At 37.3% G+C, this 17,298-nt stretch overlaps 2 protein-coding genes across 4 annotated transcripts in view; one reads left to right on the top strand and one right to left on the bottom strand.

Annotated features, from left to right (window-relative positions):
* Positions 1–5,094, top strand: part of epn2 (epsin 2) — a 30,237-nt gene extending 25,143 nt beyond the window's left edge. For all 3 annotated transcript variants that reach the window (XM_056261609.1, XM_056261607.1, XM_056261608.1), the window contains exon 9: positions 2,291–5,094. In XM_056261609.1, coding sequence (XP_056117584.1) covers positions 2,291–2,667 — 377 coding nt within the window. In that variant the 3' untranslated portion in view covers positions 2,668–5,094. The remainder of the gene's footprint in view (positions 1–2,290) is intronic.
* Positions 5,095–6,348: 1,254 nt separating this feature from the next.
* Positions 6,349–8,359, bottom strand: b9d1 (B9 protein domain 1). Its single transcript, XM_056261698.1, has 7 exons — positions 8,144–8,359; positions 7,965–8,033; positions 7,576–7,684; positions 7,266–7,362; positions 7,100–7,162; positions 6,745–6,812; positions 6,349–6,599 (listed from the first exon to the last, which is right to left on the bottom strand). Exons 1-7 carry the CDS (start codon positions 8,204–8,206, stop codon positions 6,472–6,474), a joined length of 597 nt encoding a protein of 198 aa, XP_056117673.1. The 5' UTR covers positions 8,207–8,359; the 3' UTR covers positions 6,349–6,471.
* Positions 8,360–17,298: the final 8,939 nt, after the last annotated feature.

The following is a 17,298-nucleotide window of genomic DNA, read 5'->3' on the forward strand; positions in this document are numbered from 1 at the left end:
ATTATAGATATTTTGCTTACACAAACAATAATCGGTCTATCTTTAAACGCATCTAATAATGCTCAACCTCTAATTCCTTTAAGTATGTATTGATTTATTGTAGGGATGCACCGATATGAACATTTTGGCCGATACCGATAACCGATAATTCTTTACATTTGAAAGCCGATAACCGATATATTGGCCGATAAATCTCAATTAAAATTTTGATATATACTTTGATAGCCTGTATACATAAACAAAAGGCTCACCATTAAAAGCCTTGTCTCAAACACTTTTAACATAAATCAAACATATACAATACAGTATAGCCTAGTTTAAAGCAGTGTAAGATTCCTTAACTTTTAAAATTAATTTTACACTGGGCAACTTCCTTTATTAAAAAATGGTAACACTTTATAATAAGGTTTAATTTTGTTAGCAGCCATTAGTTAGCATGAACTTATAAGACATTTTTAATAAAGTTGTATCTGTTAACATTAGTCAATGCACTGTGAACTAACATGAACACATATTTTATTATAACAATAACAAAAGCTATTGCCTCTCTGTTAGTTAATGCATTAACAAATGAGACCTTATTGTAGTGTTATCAAAAAATCTATTGCCTAACAAAAAATAAAATACCTAAATAATGCAAACAAGTCATTGGATAACATTGGGCTGCTGCATATAAAGAAACAAAATGCATGTGCCATGGATCAATAAAATGGAATCGCCTCCGCACGGACAATAAGGAAATTATTTTAATCAAACCATATCGTTGATGAAAATAATACGAGAAGAAAATAATGTTAGTTATTAATTATAACGCAATGTTTAAAAAAATATATATATATTTTTAATATTACAGTGATAGTAAACATCTTTAATAGCTTAGTTACTGTTTCAAATGACATTGCTGTGTGAGCGCGCGCGCTGAAGCTGAAGAGAACAAAACTGAATCGCTTTGCTAGAAGGTTAATCAACTCAACGGTTGCTGTATTTACAAATTTATTACAATAGTGGATACAATTATAATTATATGATAGTCCCAATCATAGCTTTTAATGTTTTGCATTGTTGTTTAATCTGCGCGCGCTGAAGCTGAAGAGAACGAGCACCGGGGAAATTGAAGAACTTTTCTAGCAGGTTGTTTAAACGAAACGCATCATATGTGAGGTAAGGTTAATCAGATATTTATATTACATCAACTTTATATTACGATTTATGACGTGAATGCACAATCGAACTTGTGCAGGATCATAATGTGTCAGCTAATCCCTGTTCTGGACGCGCTATTCCCACAACAACGCGCTGAAACGGCAACTAAACCCAGAGAATTCACAACGTTTTATTACAATAGTGTTCTCATTATAATGGCATGTATATGACAGTCCTATAATGTAGTTATAAATGTGCATTGCTGTTTGAGCTGCGCACGCTAAAGATAAAGATGATCACCGGTAGGTCTACAATGAAGCGCTATGCATCGTTAATTAACTCAACCAAACGCATCCTATATTAGATTAATCAGAAATATATATATATATATATATATATATATATATATATATATATATATACACACAAAATAAACATATTACAACTTACAATGGCACAGAATGCTGCGAATGCTCAAGAGAACTTGACTGTGCTTGCCATGAAGGCTTAACTCCACAGACGCGCTCTTTCCACAACGCGCTCGACGCGCTGAAACACTGGCGAACAAGAATTCACAACATTCTTTTGCGTGTTTTTATTATAATGTTATGAAGCCTATGTGACAGATTTGTGCTGCACATGTTGCACTGAACTGTATCTTCCTTTTCGAAGTGATTCCAATCATTCAGAACCATCATGGCGAACCGCGCGCATCTCTCAACTGAAGTAAATAATCTATTATTTATCGGCTTTGACATATCGGCCCAATTTTCTTTTCGGACCGATAACGATAACATCAAAAAAGACCATTTATCGGCCGATATCGATATGTGGTCGATATATCGTGCATCCCTAATTTATTGGGACATAAACCAAATTCATTACATATTGGATAAAACATGACTTGCATATTTTAAAATTGCTTTTAAAAACTATGTTTTGCTAGTAGTATAAAGAAGTATAAAGTCCTTGTTGAGCAGCCTGTTTAAAGAAGTAAAGGTTTTTGATATGCATCAATTTATTTATTTTGAGACCGTATCGATTTGTTCTAAATAGACATTTTATTTGTGCAGTTCTTGAGCCTTAAATTTGCATTTTAAAAGCCCTTGTTTAGCAACGAGCTCACCTGTATCTCCCACTGGTTTAGTTTCAGCCTCAGGAGCAGCTTCGGCTCCTGCGCCTGCAACTGCAGCTCAAGTCAACCCCTTCCAGGTGAACCAGCCACAGCCGCCCACCCTCAACCAGATGAGAGTCAGTCCCATGATGGGCCTGAGTGGGCAGGGCTTCAACAGCATTGCCCAGAGGAGCAACGAGCCCTTGCCTCTCTCCTCATTGCCCCCAGCCGGCTCCGTCTCCATGGTACCCATGACCGGCATGGCTCCTCTTGGGCCTGTGGGCCAGATGATGCCAAGCATGGGGATCCCAGCATCCATGTCCATGCCCCAGCCACTCATGAGCGGAGGGCTGCCGCCCACAGTCGCAGCAACACAAGCCGGCGGCACAACCAACCCCTTCTTATTGTGAGGAACAACATAGGCTGCCTCCCCGAAACCCACTGAAATCTCTCTCCCATCCCCGTTTCTATGGTGTAGACAACATAGTCGGTCGTGTTCCCCCAAAACCGGTGTGCTATTTTGAGACTTTTGGGAGTAGCAGTGGTGTTTACAGGTTTTACACTGGCAGGTGATTCCCTTCCTCTCCTGTCAGAGATTGGTACCATACAGCGATTTGGTATTCTTTTCTAAATTTCCTCGAAAGACACCATCAGCGATACAGAGTCTAGGAGATTTTCCTCTCCCGTTCAAAGGGGTCCTGTTTTTAACTTCTTATTGATGGCTTACTTTTCTTATTCAGAGGCTTAAAACTAGGAGTACTGGTTTGTCTTAATTTTTCTAATTTCTAATCTTTCGAGCAGCGTGCTAGATAAAGCTCTAACCCTTTTAATCCAAGCAGCCTGTACTTTCTACGCAGTGCATATACACTATGTGTATTTACAGTACGCTTAAGTAGACAGTTTAGAGGACTCTCTATCAGTTTACATGGAAATGATTTTGATGTTCCAAGCAGGGATTTTGCACATGCTCTGATCTATCTTCCTTTGACTGTTTGCCCACCGTTAGCCCTTAGCGCGAGAAGCGATGGGAAACCGTTCACTAAGACACGAGCAAATCTGAGGAATAGGAGAGAGAGTCTGTGAACTGCATGTGTGAATGGTTTGAAACCTGATGCATTGAAAGATGAACTTCATACTGAAGTGGAGAGTTGTTCTTTTTTCCTTTTCTTTTTTTAATGCATGACACGGAGTTGGTTTGCATATCATAATACGGCTCAACTTTTATACCGAAGCCTGTTTTTTACTGCTTTACAATCCCAAGACATTGTTTATTGGGTGAATGGGTTCTTTCAATTCAGTACGACTCACTATTTGCACAGCTCCATATTTCCACAGCTAATCGATACTAATGATTTAAATGTATCTGCTTAGCTTCTCTGTGAGTATCCAACAACCTGAAATGTGATCATTTCAGTGACGTTTTTATTTATGTGTGCGCGTGTGGATGGAGAAAAGGGAAACAGGAGGTAATTTTGTGTTTGTTTATCTACATCAGGTCCTAATGCATCTTACTGTTATAACCAACAGCTGTATCACTAATCACTGCTTCCGTTGGAGAAAAGTATATCAAAGCTTGTTGTTAACAAAATCCTCTGTTCTGTATGGAAAGCGAACTTCCTTATTGTTACGTGAATGAGCGGAGATGCTAAGACAGCTCATAGTGTGGGAGGGGTCCCGTAATGGATTGTATGATCTGTTTTCTAGGGTTGTTTTTGTTGTTCAATATGTGGTGTAAATGTATGTTAGGGGTCATATGCATCTTTCTGCAGCTAGAGCCCTGTGGTTCAATTGCATTGTTCTGTATTCATATAATGAGTTTATTTTGCCCACGGTTTTGTCATTACATGAGACTGAAACTAGACTTTGAATCGTTTGATATCACAATTAGTGGTCGATTTAAAGCAAGAACGCCTAGACTTAGGTGTGTCGTGTGGCTTGCTATGTCTACACTTTTTAATTCAACCAGTTAAGCACAAGACGGCAACATCTGCCACCGAATAGTAGTTACCAAAGTGACATTGCTTGTCCTTTTTAAATGCAGAGCTGAACTGACTACACATTTATCGATCTTCAATTGTTCCCATATTATTATCATCAATATTACTGCTTTTGTTTTCTTGATTACTAGAGTATGGACTCTACGGTTTCTCTCATCTGTGAGCTAGCGACCTCTGCTGGAAATATTGTGGTAGTACTGGCCATCTGCAGCCTTGTAGCAGAGCCCTGGGTGTGTTATGGTAAATAATCTGCAGGCATACTCAGGCATTTTAGGGGGTGGTTGTGGCTAAGAGAGCTTTAAGTTGTATGTAATGCGCTTTTGATGGACATGATGGTTTAATCAGGCTCTAATCCTGCTAAACAAGACTCCCTGCTAGTGAACATCACTGTACTCGATTATGCAGACTAGTTTGACTTATGAATCCATATACGATATCTTGCTCATTTAGTCTCGGCCATCTTGGTTTGCTGTTACCGTGTATCACTCGTTCTTCTGTTATGTACTCATTATGCATTTATTGTGGAGGACTAACCTTGTGAACATGCATAACATTTTACTTTTCCATGTTGTTGTGTCTGTGTATTTACCAAACTGTCTCATATTACTGGGAGCAGGCTGCTTTTTATGGATATGTGCTCAACTTGTTGGCATTATAACTGTATAATATAATTTATCATCTGTTCTATTGTAACATATTGTTGTGTACCTTATTTCTGTGTAATGGTTTTGTAGGAAAGTCACAGGAAGAGTGATTGTTTTATTGCCATCTAAACCACAGCAAGTGATAAAGGACCTGTAGCTGCAGTGGTAAAACAAATAAATCGTATCAATGACTTTTGATCTGTCTCTTCATGCTGTTAGTAAACATTTTTTTTAAAACATTTTACTTTTGTATTTTGAACTAGTATATTACTTATTTAAAAGTTTTTCCGTTTTATTTATTTTAGTACATCAATTTAGCAAATCAAAATGAGGACTAACTGAAATAAGTTTATTTTAATGTTTGTTTAAATTATGTTTATTGTTTTTCAAGTAACAAAAATATTAAAGGTAAAGGGGTCATATTATGCCCTTTTTTGAAGTATTAATTTTGTTTTTGAACTAGAATGTTTTCATGCTTGCTTGTTAAAAAAAACGCATTATTTTTCACATATTTTATATTATTACAGCTCCTCTCTCCAGTCTGGTTGAACGCATCGTTTCGATTAAGTCCCTCCTTCCAAAATACGAAGTGTGCGGTGTTATTGGTTACTGGCCCAGTGTGGTTAGCTGGCCCCGCCCCTTCATAACCGTGTGTTCTTCTCTACTGTAAAGTTGAATAAGGATGGTGTCAATTTCAAACCAATTCGAATCCGATTCAGACTCTGACAATGTTAATGAACGAGAATCGTCATGAACAGATTTCAAGCACGGCGTTCACAGAACGTTTCAAAGTGGTATGTTTTTTTTTTTTTTGTATTTCTTATGGATATGTTATCCACCATTTAATCATTTGTCGGAAAACTATGGTAATACAAACAGTAATCAATCACAAAATCATGGTAATTTTCCTAGGGGGTGATGAACAAAAGCTAAAGTAAACACTACATCAATACTGTAATGTCAGTTAGCAGGCTAGCGGAGGCAAAGCTTTGCCTCTCATTTACATCATAGCAACTACATAAAGCTTATAAATGGAACTGTTAATAGAAAACACAACTACAAATAATAAGACATACAAGTTGTGATCCATAAACAACAGATTGTCCCTACAAAATGGGAATGGTTATGTCTTTAAGAAGCTTTTGTGCATATAGCCTGCATATTGTAGGCTACTCTCTCTAGGAAGCTGTTCTCCATAAAATGCAGACAAACGTTGAGGTTATAATGTTAAGGATTAAGTATAATGGACCCATTTCGAGATGGTCCTCACTGCAGAACACGAAATCCAACCTTACATACCTAAACCTACCCATCTACGCCCCCTGATCCCTAATCCTACCCATCTCCATCCCTTAGATCTGGATCCAACTCCGCCCCCTGGATCTTGTGTACTGCAATGAGGTGCTACTGGTTATTTCAGTCAGAAATGGTTGACTCTTCTAGACCAGCAAAACAAGATCAGTTTATTTTAAAACATACAAAGCTGATTAAACAATATAACGTGTAGTTATAAAGCAGCTACAAAAACTAACTGAATAAAGCAACTAAGATACAAAAAAGATCCTTAAGGTTATCAAAGCTGTTGTGGTGTTCTTGCAGGTGAATGCTCTATTGATGTCGTGTCATAACCCAGCTTCTTCATGTCCTTAGTCACAATGTTGAACTGTAGCGTGACACAACCTTGTGAGCGCACCCTTGTGACTGCAAATAGATAAATCGGCATCAGTTATGGCTCATAATTACACTTGTTTGCAGAAGAACAATTTTTGAAGACTCAATATGATGAGAGATGGTCAACGTCTACTGCAAGGTTTCATTTTAAGTCAAAGGTTAAATGAAAGTTTACCTTCTCTTCCCTCTCCTTGAGCAACAACCTTGGGATCTGTGAATTCTGGACGCCTTCCCATCAGCCAGCTGAGTACAAGATAAAACATGTTAGATACAGGGCCATTCATGCAAATCAATGTTTTCAAATTACAATGTACTTGCTCATTTGAAACTCTCATTCAAGTTGCACATTTAACTAAAACAACTTGAGTTCATATCAATTCTTGAGGACAAAAGAGAACGGCAACAAGAAATTAAATTCAGATCACAAACCCTAAGCTGGTGCATAATAAATTGGGTAATTTTAAAATGTTGCCATATGTCTGCATTTAAATGCGTGAAAAACACTGAGCATGTGAGAATTGAGTTCTAACCTTGTGAACTTCTGCAGTCTTGACGTAGACTCCGGAACAAACATAGGAATGGTCTTGGTATGTCTGGAACAGAGAGCATTCACATGTAATCGTACATTTCAGACACATCTCAAGCATGTTGGCTGCTTTTGTCACATTATGACACCACAATCTCAGAGTGACTCACTTTCCAGGTGTAAACGGGATGTGCACGGCTCCATAACCTCTCACAATATCATTTCCAAAGGTGTCAGGGCCATATACACTAACTACAATCTGGGGCCCTGGAGAAAAAGAAAATGTGAAAAGATGAACGGATATATATATATATATATTACAGCTAACCTGATATTTCAATGCATATAGTGATCACAATTAAGCTGCATTACAATATATGACATAGATATAGCAGATTTTGTGCCGATCTTAAGACTAATATTACTCTCTATACAATGCAAGCATATTATTCTGATTCAACCAAAACAAGGTGCACTTACAGCCAAATGGGTTCGTGCTTTTGAATGTGATGTCCAATGGGAAATTCCACACCAAACTCTGAGATCCTCTACCTTTTGATGTTATTTGAGAAATGCCCTCTTCCAAGCCCTGGGAAAAGACAATCTTACTGTTGAATATGAAAATAATACAAAAGCTTATATATCACGTCACTAAAGAAAGAGTAGTGGCGACTAAAACCGTTAAACAATCACTACTTTATAAAGATGACAATTACTTAGTAATATATGACATATTATTATTATTATTATTATTCAAGTTACATATTAAATGATGAATATATTACATGTTAATATATAAAGGTTATAGCCCTGATTTCCGTTACTGTAAGACAAAATGAAGTAAGTTAAAGCAGGTTGATGTCACTCACTGATGTGGGCGCCCAGTCGTGTCCATAAACAAAACAATACTTGCAGTACAGATCATCATATTCTGGGAACTTTAGACAAAACACGACATGTAATTAATCAAATTAACCCACGTTAACGACAGGCTTCTCACACAGTTTACTGCATCAAACTCGGCCTCTATAAATCACTGTTAACTTACATCAGCTGCTTCGATTTGCCCGTTGATCATGAGAAGAAAAACAGCTGGATTGTTTGAGGTCATTTTTACACCATTAACACCCTGGAAAACATTTAAATCACACCAAACGACCCTCGCTGCATTGAAATATCAGGTTAGCTGTAAATTAATGGATTCCCGTTGTCAACAGATCGCTGGCTGCTATGGACGCTTTCAGTACGGCAAGCAATAAAGTCAAAAATTGCTAGACAAAACGCGTTTGTAAATTGCTTTTCCACTAGGTGGTTGTCGTGGACATGAAATTGGGGCCGCGTCTGAAATCGCATACTCTCTTGAGTAGGTACTTATTTTGAATAAGTCATTACTTCACGACAGCAAAAAATAAATAAAAATAACAATAAATAATAAAATTCGACATGTTGTCATTACCATGTTACGTCGCTTACACGGTCATTCGCAAATCCTTTTCCGTGGCCTCATGGATAGCAAATGTCCATCATTTCAGAATCTCGCCGGAAGTAGTCGGTCATCTGGGTACTTTTTGCATGCTCTTTAATGAGTACTTTGAATTTGGACATAGGCTAGGCCTACTTCTTTTGTCACACATGTCAATGTAGTTGGGACGTTTGCGATTTCGGATGCAGCTGAGCTAGGGCCTATAAGTTATATGAGTAGGGAAGTATGCTATTTCGAATGCATAGCCTACTATGAAAAATGCACTTTCCGGTTTTATGGGGAAATTTGTTTTGGTGTCCTGCGTTGAAACTAGCTCTTTCTCTCCTAGAGAATAATTTATTTGCATGATACACATGGGTTTATATTTCCAGAGCAAAAATAAACATTCCACAGATACACTACAAGTCAAAATGTGTGTGCCTACAAGGCACACACAACTTAATTTGATTGTTTTCCACACAAATAATACATAGGCCTGTAAAGACAGACATTTTAAATAACTGGTTTCTCATAGACATGTCCATGTAGACCATTGTTTATGCGCAAGTGTGGTTTTTGTCCCACTGGTTTACCTTTTCTTATGGAAATAATTTACAAACCTGGATCTGGCATGTTCGGTCATATTGGATGTTAAATGTAACTCTATGGTTTGCAAAGGAAACAATTTGCAGGGAAGAAGAAAGAAATCGTGTATAATTACAGATCATACAGAATCTAATTACAGAATTAGAGATATCTAACCACCTCATTATTTTGGTTGCCAGATCTGTCTGTGTCTGCTAATACATCTAGTATAAATTCCAACAGCTGCTAAAATAATAAACCAACCAACCAATGGCAAATCACTGTTTTCTCACCTGAGCAAAATGGATTACCATCTCAAGCAATAAACCCCTCTGCCCTTACATGATCTGGGTAAGCATTGCAAGGCTACTAAATTACTCTCTCACCCTCTCTGTTGATTGAAAATTCACTCTGCACGTTGTTTGTTCTGGATGCATTTTCCCTTGTGCAAAGCTCTCAGCTTTAGGGAAGCTGAGGTGAGGCCGCATTACAGACACCGAGACTTTGACACTGAAAACAAAGAGAGACATCCATTAAATAAAGCAAAAAAAGAAAAGTCCCAGTGAGACAACATGTTACGCAGAGAATCAATATACAAATACAAATTCATGGATTGAATTTAGGGCTCAGTCCTTTGTTTCAGTTCTACACCCCAGTAAACTCTGATTCAAGCTTTTTTTAACCTAGACGAAGACCTGCCTGTCACTTTTTGGCCCTACAATGTCCCAGTTTGAGCTGTCCTCGTCTGTTGCCAATTTTTCCCTCTCTGAGACCAGGTCTTTGACATACAGTCACTATTTATAGCAATAGACTTCTGTACTACTTAGAAGTCCTCTACGGGACCTGTGTCTCCCTTTTTTAGGACTGAAATAAAGAGTCATTCAGTCATTTCCGTGGGGCATGTTTTTTTTTTTCAGTCCCAACCCTTGTGGCTTTTAGGTTGAGCGTATTGTTCTTGTCCTCCATTAATAGCATATAGCACAAATGCTTAGTTGCTTAGTTTAAATTTCTGTTCCTCAAAACAGATCTCAACATTACGTGAATAGCTGTGTCCATCTGATTGTTTGGTTGACCTTTGCTAGTGTCACCCAAACATGCACCAACTGTCCACACCATAGCAAATGTTATGGAAATGTCATGTGCCCTGGGCGGATTTGGTTGGTGGTCCGAAAGATGATCTTGTGTTTTCTTAAAGACAATTTAGTTTGTCATTTTTTAGTCTTAAAAGAGCTTATAATAGCATGGGTTCATGCAGTTTATGGGTCTTTTGTAATGTTGTAAAAAAAAAAAAAGATGTTGTAATTTGTTAAAACGTCTTTGTTAGAACGTATTAACCTGAAAAATAAATACTTTCTTTGAAAATTAGGATGATTCAGATAGATGTGTTCAAGATATTAGTGCAGTCCCTGACCTGCATCTGAAAATACCAGGTTACTCTTTCTATGGGTGTCTTTGAAATGCTCAGCTGAGATACAACCTGAATGAACGTCATGTCAAATTGTTATCGATTTATGTCCTTTCCTCCAAACTCCAATCATGGTCAGAAAGCAGAGTGCCATTTATTATGAGGTCTGATCATTAATATCGCCTCTCCATTAGCTGGAGTGCAGCTCTGTGACAGCATAATGGCCCGCGTCAGACAGACGAGGGGGTCACCGTGGATCTGCACGTGTCAAATTACAGCAGCCCACTCTTGTGGCAGGGATCAGGGCTCTTTCATTGTGACCACTCCCTAATTTTGTGTGCAGGATAAATCTTCCCCACCCAGGCTTTTAGAGGTTTTCCATTTGATAAATAATAAAAGAATGAATTTTCTTTTAGGAGCACATAAATGGTTTTGTCTCTGGCATTACCGTAACTGATGTTTACTGATTTTCTCGGATTGATCTGAAGTTAGACAGGAAATATAACACAGGAAGGATAAGAACTCATAAAAAAAATTGAGGTCATTAAGGTTTTTTAAAGTAAAGTGTATCGTTTTTTAATTTAATTTAGTAAGGGTGCATTAAATTGATCAGAAGTGACAGTAAAGACATGTCTAATGTTTTAATGTTACATTTCTATTTCAAATGCAGTTCTTTTGAAGTTGTATTCATCAAAAGAATCCTGTTTTCAACATTGATAATAATAAGAAATGTTTCTTGAGCAGCAAATCATCATATTAGAATGATTTCTGATGGATCATGTGACACTTAAGACTGAAGTAACTTTGCTATCAGGAAAAAAATAACATTTCAAAATATATTAAAATAGAAAACTGTTATTTTAAACTGTAATCTATCACAATATTACTATTTCTTCTGTATTTTTTAGCAAGTAAATGTAGCTCTGGTGAGCATAAGTGACTTTGTGTATGTTTGCTTCATTCAGCAGTTCTTGTAGACCACTTGAACAGTAAAAAAGAAAAGGTGTTTTGTGCTCTTTTCTGATAGTTTTAAATGAATGTGCCTATACGGTTCACTAGTTGAATGGAACACTTGTGTTTAGTTTATTGATGTGATATGATCACTTGATTTATGCCATTTTGTTTAATTTACACGCTTTCAGACTTTTCAAGCTCTCAGTAGAAGATCCAAGACAACAGGGAAGATAATTACGACATTTTCAATCATTGGTAAACTTGCAGATACATTCTGTAATATATATTTTTTTGCTTTGTAGGAACTGTCTGCAACAAGAAAAGTGGACTGACCATGAACATGACCTGTCTGCCATTGAACAATATGAAGAAAGATGTTGAGCGATTTGAAGGTAAGGGAAGTTCATTTGCTGAGGGCGAGGCCTCAGACTCTACAGATCAAATTTAACAACACATTTCTGAGTTGGTGGTCATGACCTCGTTTAACTTATGTCCGTTTAAATTAAACCCTGATCTGTGAATTTATGTTCCAGATATTTAATTTATGTTTGGTCTACTGTGCCACTGCCCAGAAGCGCATATGACCTTAAGAGTTACTTGAATAATTTATGGGCAGTAAAAAGTGATGATATACTGTATGTTCTCAGTATTGATTAGTATCTGAGCTTAACCTCGGGTCACTGAGCACTGATCACTAATGACATCATAGTTGGGTGCTTTGCACTAATGAGTGAGGATTATAATTTAATTTTAATCAGAATAAAAGCCATGTTAAAAATGTGTTATTTGCAATATATTGCTCTCCTTGTAATCCTTATAGGGCTGCAATATAACTTTACAAAATGATTTTATTATATCTTATTTCATTAAAAATATTTATACATATTTATATAATAAATATTATTATTCATATTTATAACAATAATACAAATGTAAATAAAATAACCTTTTTAAAATTAGAAGCAATTATGACAGATAATAAATAAATATATTTTATTTAATAGTATTATTATTACACATGCATATAGGAAGCTAAGTATAATATATAATTTACATTATTCGTATTAATATTAAATAAATATTATGCATATAGTGTACATTATTTATTTATATACACAGTATAATAATATTACAATTATAATAAAATAAAATAACATGCAAATATGTATAATATTTATTTAACATACAGTATGTTTTAATAATAATAATAATAATTGTTGTTGTTTTGTATATTTAAATTATGATAAAAAGCAGTTGGAGGTGTATCGATAAACATTTGTAAATATTGAAAGGCTGCTTAAGAATAAACATTACTGCAGAAGATTTTTAACTCTAAAGAAGTGTATAATATAAGAAATGGTATACAGATTCCATAGGCGATGAAATTTATATTTCAGGAACTGCAGAGCCTGCACCGCACATGGCCTGTCTACTTTGAAGCCTGGTTTCATAGAGGGAAAGTCCGCTTTGAGGCTGGTTTTGCTCTGCTCTCAGACAGGTCTCTACTTATTCCAGTTTTGAACACTGTGTACACTGCGCTAGCCGCTATTAAGCATTCTACAGTGAAGTGCTGGCATGAGATGGAGTTTGTGAGACTCACAAACAGACGCTCTGCAGCATTTTGCCTTTGTTAGATAAGACCTCTGAAAAGAATCTGAAAAAGAAAACGAATCACTGCAAACCTAATATGAATTGCGAGCACTGGCTTGGTAAAGAACCAGACCATTTACTGTACTATGGCGGCAGCGTGCATTGTTTTTGTGTGTCTTTGTGTGTGTGTGTGTCTCACAGCAATAATGCATTCAGCAGAGTCCCTGGTGAAAGAAAACACTGTCAGCATCTACCCCTCTCCTTTTCTCCACACCTCACGCTGTTACTGAAAAGCCACTGCAAACAAATCCATCTCTCCCTCAGTGTTTATCTCCCCTATAGTACCTGGACTCAGCTGCGGTTCATTCATTTTGCGGTGGTGTTTACAACAGTGGCTTTAATGTGTATTTTTTTTATTGTTGAAGCACGAGTTAAACAATCCTTTTGAAGATCCATGAAAAAGGTTGTGTAGCTATCAGCGTAAAAGCAGCATGAAAACAGCATTGAATAAAGATGAAAATTAAACAATGCGGGGAGCTTTTACTTTGAGAGTAAATATCTTTGTGAAAATCCAAAGAACGAAGCTACATGTATCCACATAAATCAGGGGTCTCAAACTCAAATTAACTGGGGGCCGCTAGAGGTAGAGTCTGGGTCAGGCTGGGCCGCATCAAGTATTCCACAAAAAAATAGTATTCAAGTATTCCAAAAAAGGAGCACAACTGATCCAATCTTCTCAATATTTATTCACGTTTCTTCTGAACTGTTCCTCTGAATTTGAACATTCCTTTCTGTACATGATTGGTTCTTCATGAGCTGTCCTTCTGACAGTTGAAGTTCATTTTACAAACTTTCTTTGTCTATAACACATATTTGTGATATTTATATTTGCTTATGTCCTTTTTATTTTCTTTATACAACACATTAATGATATTGAATGTTTTTTTTGGAAGGCACATTTCCTTTTATTATACTTAGAAAAACAATTATTGCTTTTGAAATACAAATATTTGCAGTCATGTCTGCCCGTCTTATTGAATTCTTTGTATAGTGTCTCAAATTACTGACTGCACAAATCAAAGCAAACCTTCTTATCAACCTGTTGGACACATATTACAAGCTCAAAGTGATTATTCTCACATTGTTTTAGAGCAGTGTCTCTCTCCAACACGTCGCTCGCGAGCTACCAGTAGCTCGTGGCCTGATTGGTGGTAGCTCGCCAAGGGGCCGTTCGTCACATATCGCGCTCACATATTTTGCGCGCTCAAGTTCGTAATTTCAAATGTAGGCGCGCGGCAAGCGCGCTCATAATTGAAGCGACGCGCTCATTTTTTCCAGGCGCAGTATGTTTGTACTTCGCGGTTGTCTATGACAACTATTGACAACAAACCCTCCGTAAGCTGTCACGAGACTATCTGTAGCTCATAAGGGATACTTTTTTTTTTTTTTTTTTTTTACGCGGCACACGCAACGACGGGCCGCACTAACATTAAACTTTAATGTCAAGTAGGGGGCCACAAAATATCACCCCGCGGGCCGCAAATGGCCCGCGGGCCGCGAGTTTGAGACCCCTGACATAAATGATTGCATCTCAATTTTACAGAACTAAATCCAAGACACACGCCGTTCCAAATACAACAATCGCTTCTAAAGGGGACAATTGGCCTTGAAATGAAAGTGATTGGAATTCTTTTGAAAAATTGAATTTGCAAGTGGAATGGTTACATAACAGGTCTATTTCATACAGCGAGTATAACAGGGTCAAAGCTTTGACACGTCCAGATCCCGGCAGAAAAGAACATGGAGGCAGGTGAGTCTAGAGGAAGGGGTGGGAGTTTTAATGCCAGAGAGTTTTGATTGAAGACTGCCGTATGACTCATGTGACTATTATTTCAAAGATTTCATTCACAGTTGTATATTCGCTGCGTGTGATGAAGAGAGTTGGAGGCTGCCAAGCAGCAGTGTCTGGGCCGTGTGAAAAGGTATTGCAGTTGACAAAGGAAATCAATCTCTGTGCCTGGTACATGTCATAACTCTCACATTAAATGCCTTTTTTCTTCAGTTCTTCAAGTAAAACCTGGTGACCTTGGTAATCTGTTAAAGGGATGGTTCACCCAAAAATGAAAATTCAACCTCATGTCAAACCTGTATGACTTCCTCCCTTCTGTTTAACACTAATATAATATGAAAAAAAGTCTTTCTTTATTTTGCCTGTACAATGTTAAAACAACATTGGACCCCACTGACTTCAATTGTTTCAACAATATTCTGTTTAACTGTTTCAATTCACTGTTTAAATTATGGTTTTCCATTTGAAGGAAATTATGTTGCATGTGATGCGTGGCCAACTGGCCATTTATCCCCGCCCCTTCCGTGACAATTACGACAACTACAGCTGTGCCCCAATTCAGCTGTGCCCCCAAGTCCGTGTCCTTCAAAGGATGCAGCCTCTGAATTGAGACGTAGTGGGCGTTGTGCCGTGTTCCACATTTTGTTTTTTCGTATGAATAAGTACATTTTTCGGGAACTCAAGGTGCACTAAACCTTGCTCCGTACTTTCAATAGAGAGACAAAAATCTCTCAAGAGATGAACAGAAGTCTATTTTCGCTTGGAATGACATGAAAGATGACAGAATTTGTGGGTGAACTATCCCTTTAATATCTCTACTTAGCACCCTACTCACTGAAGGAATTCTGTAAATCAGGTGATGTAAGAAACACGTCCCCGAAAACTTTTTTAATTGTAATTTATTGCATGGTGCAATTTCTGATCTTGTGGGTTGGTTCTGTAAGACTGGAAAAACTGGAAGCATCCTAATCTACATTTCTTTCCCTCATCCCCCACTCCTTCTCCCCCATGCGAAGATCACCAAAAACTCACCCAAGAATCTAAATGGTTTAATGTGAATGATTATCATCGAATAGTTATACATGTTTAGTATCATTTGAAATGTCTCAGGGTGACTTGTACAAATGTCTCATTCCCAAAGAGTAAAACAAAAGGTAATAAGGTTTTTAAGAGTTTAGAGATAACTGACACACAAAGGAAGGTAGGCAAATAGGCAAATTGTTTATTACGTTTCCATGTGAAAGAGGTTCTGTCTATATAATGAAATGCAGCAAAAGGATCGTGGCCTTCTGTACCTCAGATCAGCCCGTGAGGCTGAGAGTGGCCGAGACTCTCAGCTTCATGTATTTCTTAATGTCGGGTTTGCATCTTTTCTCTTTATTCCAGAGCATTTGATGTCTTGTATTGATTATCTTTGAATTGATTATGTAATTAGCATGATACATTTACCTGACATAATAAATTGTTACATTTACCTGACATAATAAATTGTTACATTTGATTATTCTAACTGATGATATTACTTTGATATAATTTCCATTAAAGCTGCAGTCCGTAGCTTTTTGGGGGTTAAAAATGATCCAAAATACATATTTGAGAAAATACATAACCAGCCAGTTTTCAATTATGTTTTAATGTTTTTAATTCCAGTGGTACTGGTGGATTTCCGCGGGAGATTTGAGCATGTCTTTGCATCATTAGGTCACATCTGTACACATAAAGAAGGAGTCTCGGCTAGTAGGCTATATTGCGAGTGAGGATGCTGGAGGTGGAGATTTATAGCCTTTTCTCACAGCACTTGATATAATTAAACATCAATTTGATGGCGGATCCAGAAAGGTTCAAATGACAATCACTAGTGACAACTAGAGATTCACCCGCTGTAAAATGCAAAAGACTTCGTTCGGACTTCGGAGTGGCTAACTTACAGAAAAAAAGAGACTGCAACCGGACCCATGTGAAAACAAGGATACATATCGGAAGGACAGTACATGTAGTCACGCAATGCTGACGTTGTTAACATTAACAATTTGAGAACAAAGTATAATTTGCACGGTTTTGCGTGATATGATAACTTATAAGCGATTGTTAGATTTAATCAACGCGATTTACTGCAATGTCAGAACCAGAACAAAAGTGGATGTTTCTTACTTGTTCAGATGACATTTTCCAGTGAAAATTATTATGTTGGTCATACTTCCAAAAAGAATAATCTGTGATTCTGAATGCCAGTATCCACACCGGCGGTGACTGACAGCCTCACAGTCTCCTCAAACATTGTGTTCATCCGCGCTGTGCCGTGTCGAGGGTGTCGAAGTACAACTCACGTAAAGTTGATAATTCCGCGAATGACTGCAA

Source organism: Rhinichthys klamathensis, unplaced genomic scaffold (assembly GCF_029890125.1).
Source record: "Rhinichthys klamathensis goyatoka isolate OS25496 unplaced genomic scaffold, OSU_Roscu_1.1 h1tg000184l_1, whole genome shotgun sequence".
Taxonomy (NCBI): domain Eukaryota; kingdom Metazoa; phylum Chordata; class Actinopteri; order Cypriniformes; family Leuciscidae; genus Rhinichthys; species Rhinichthys klamathensis.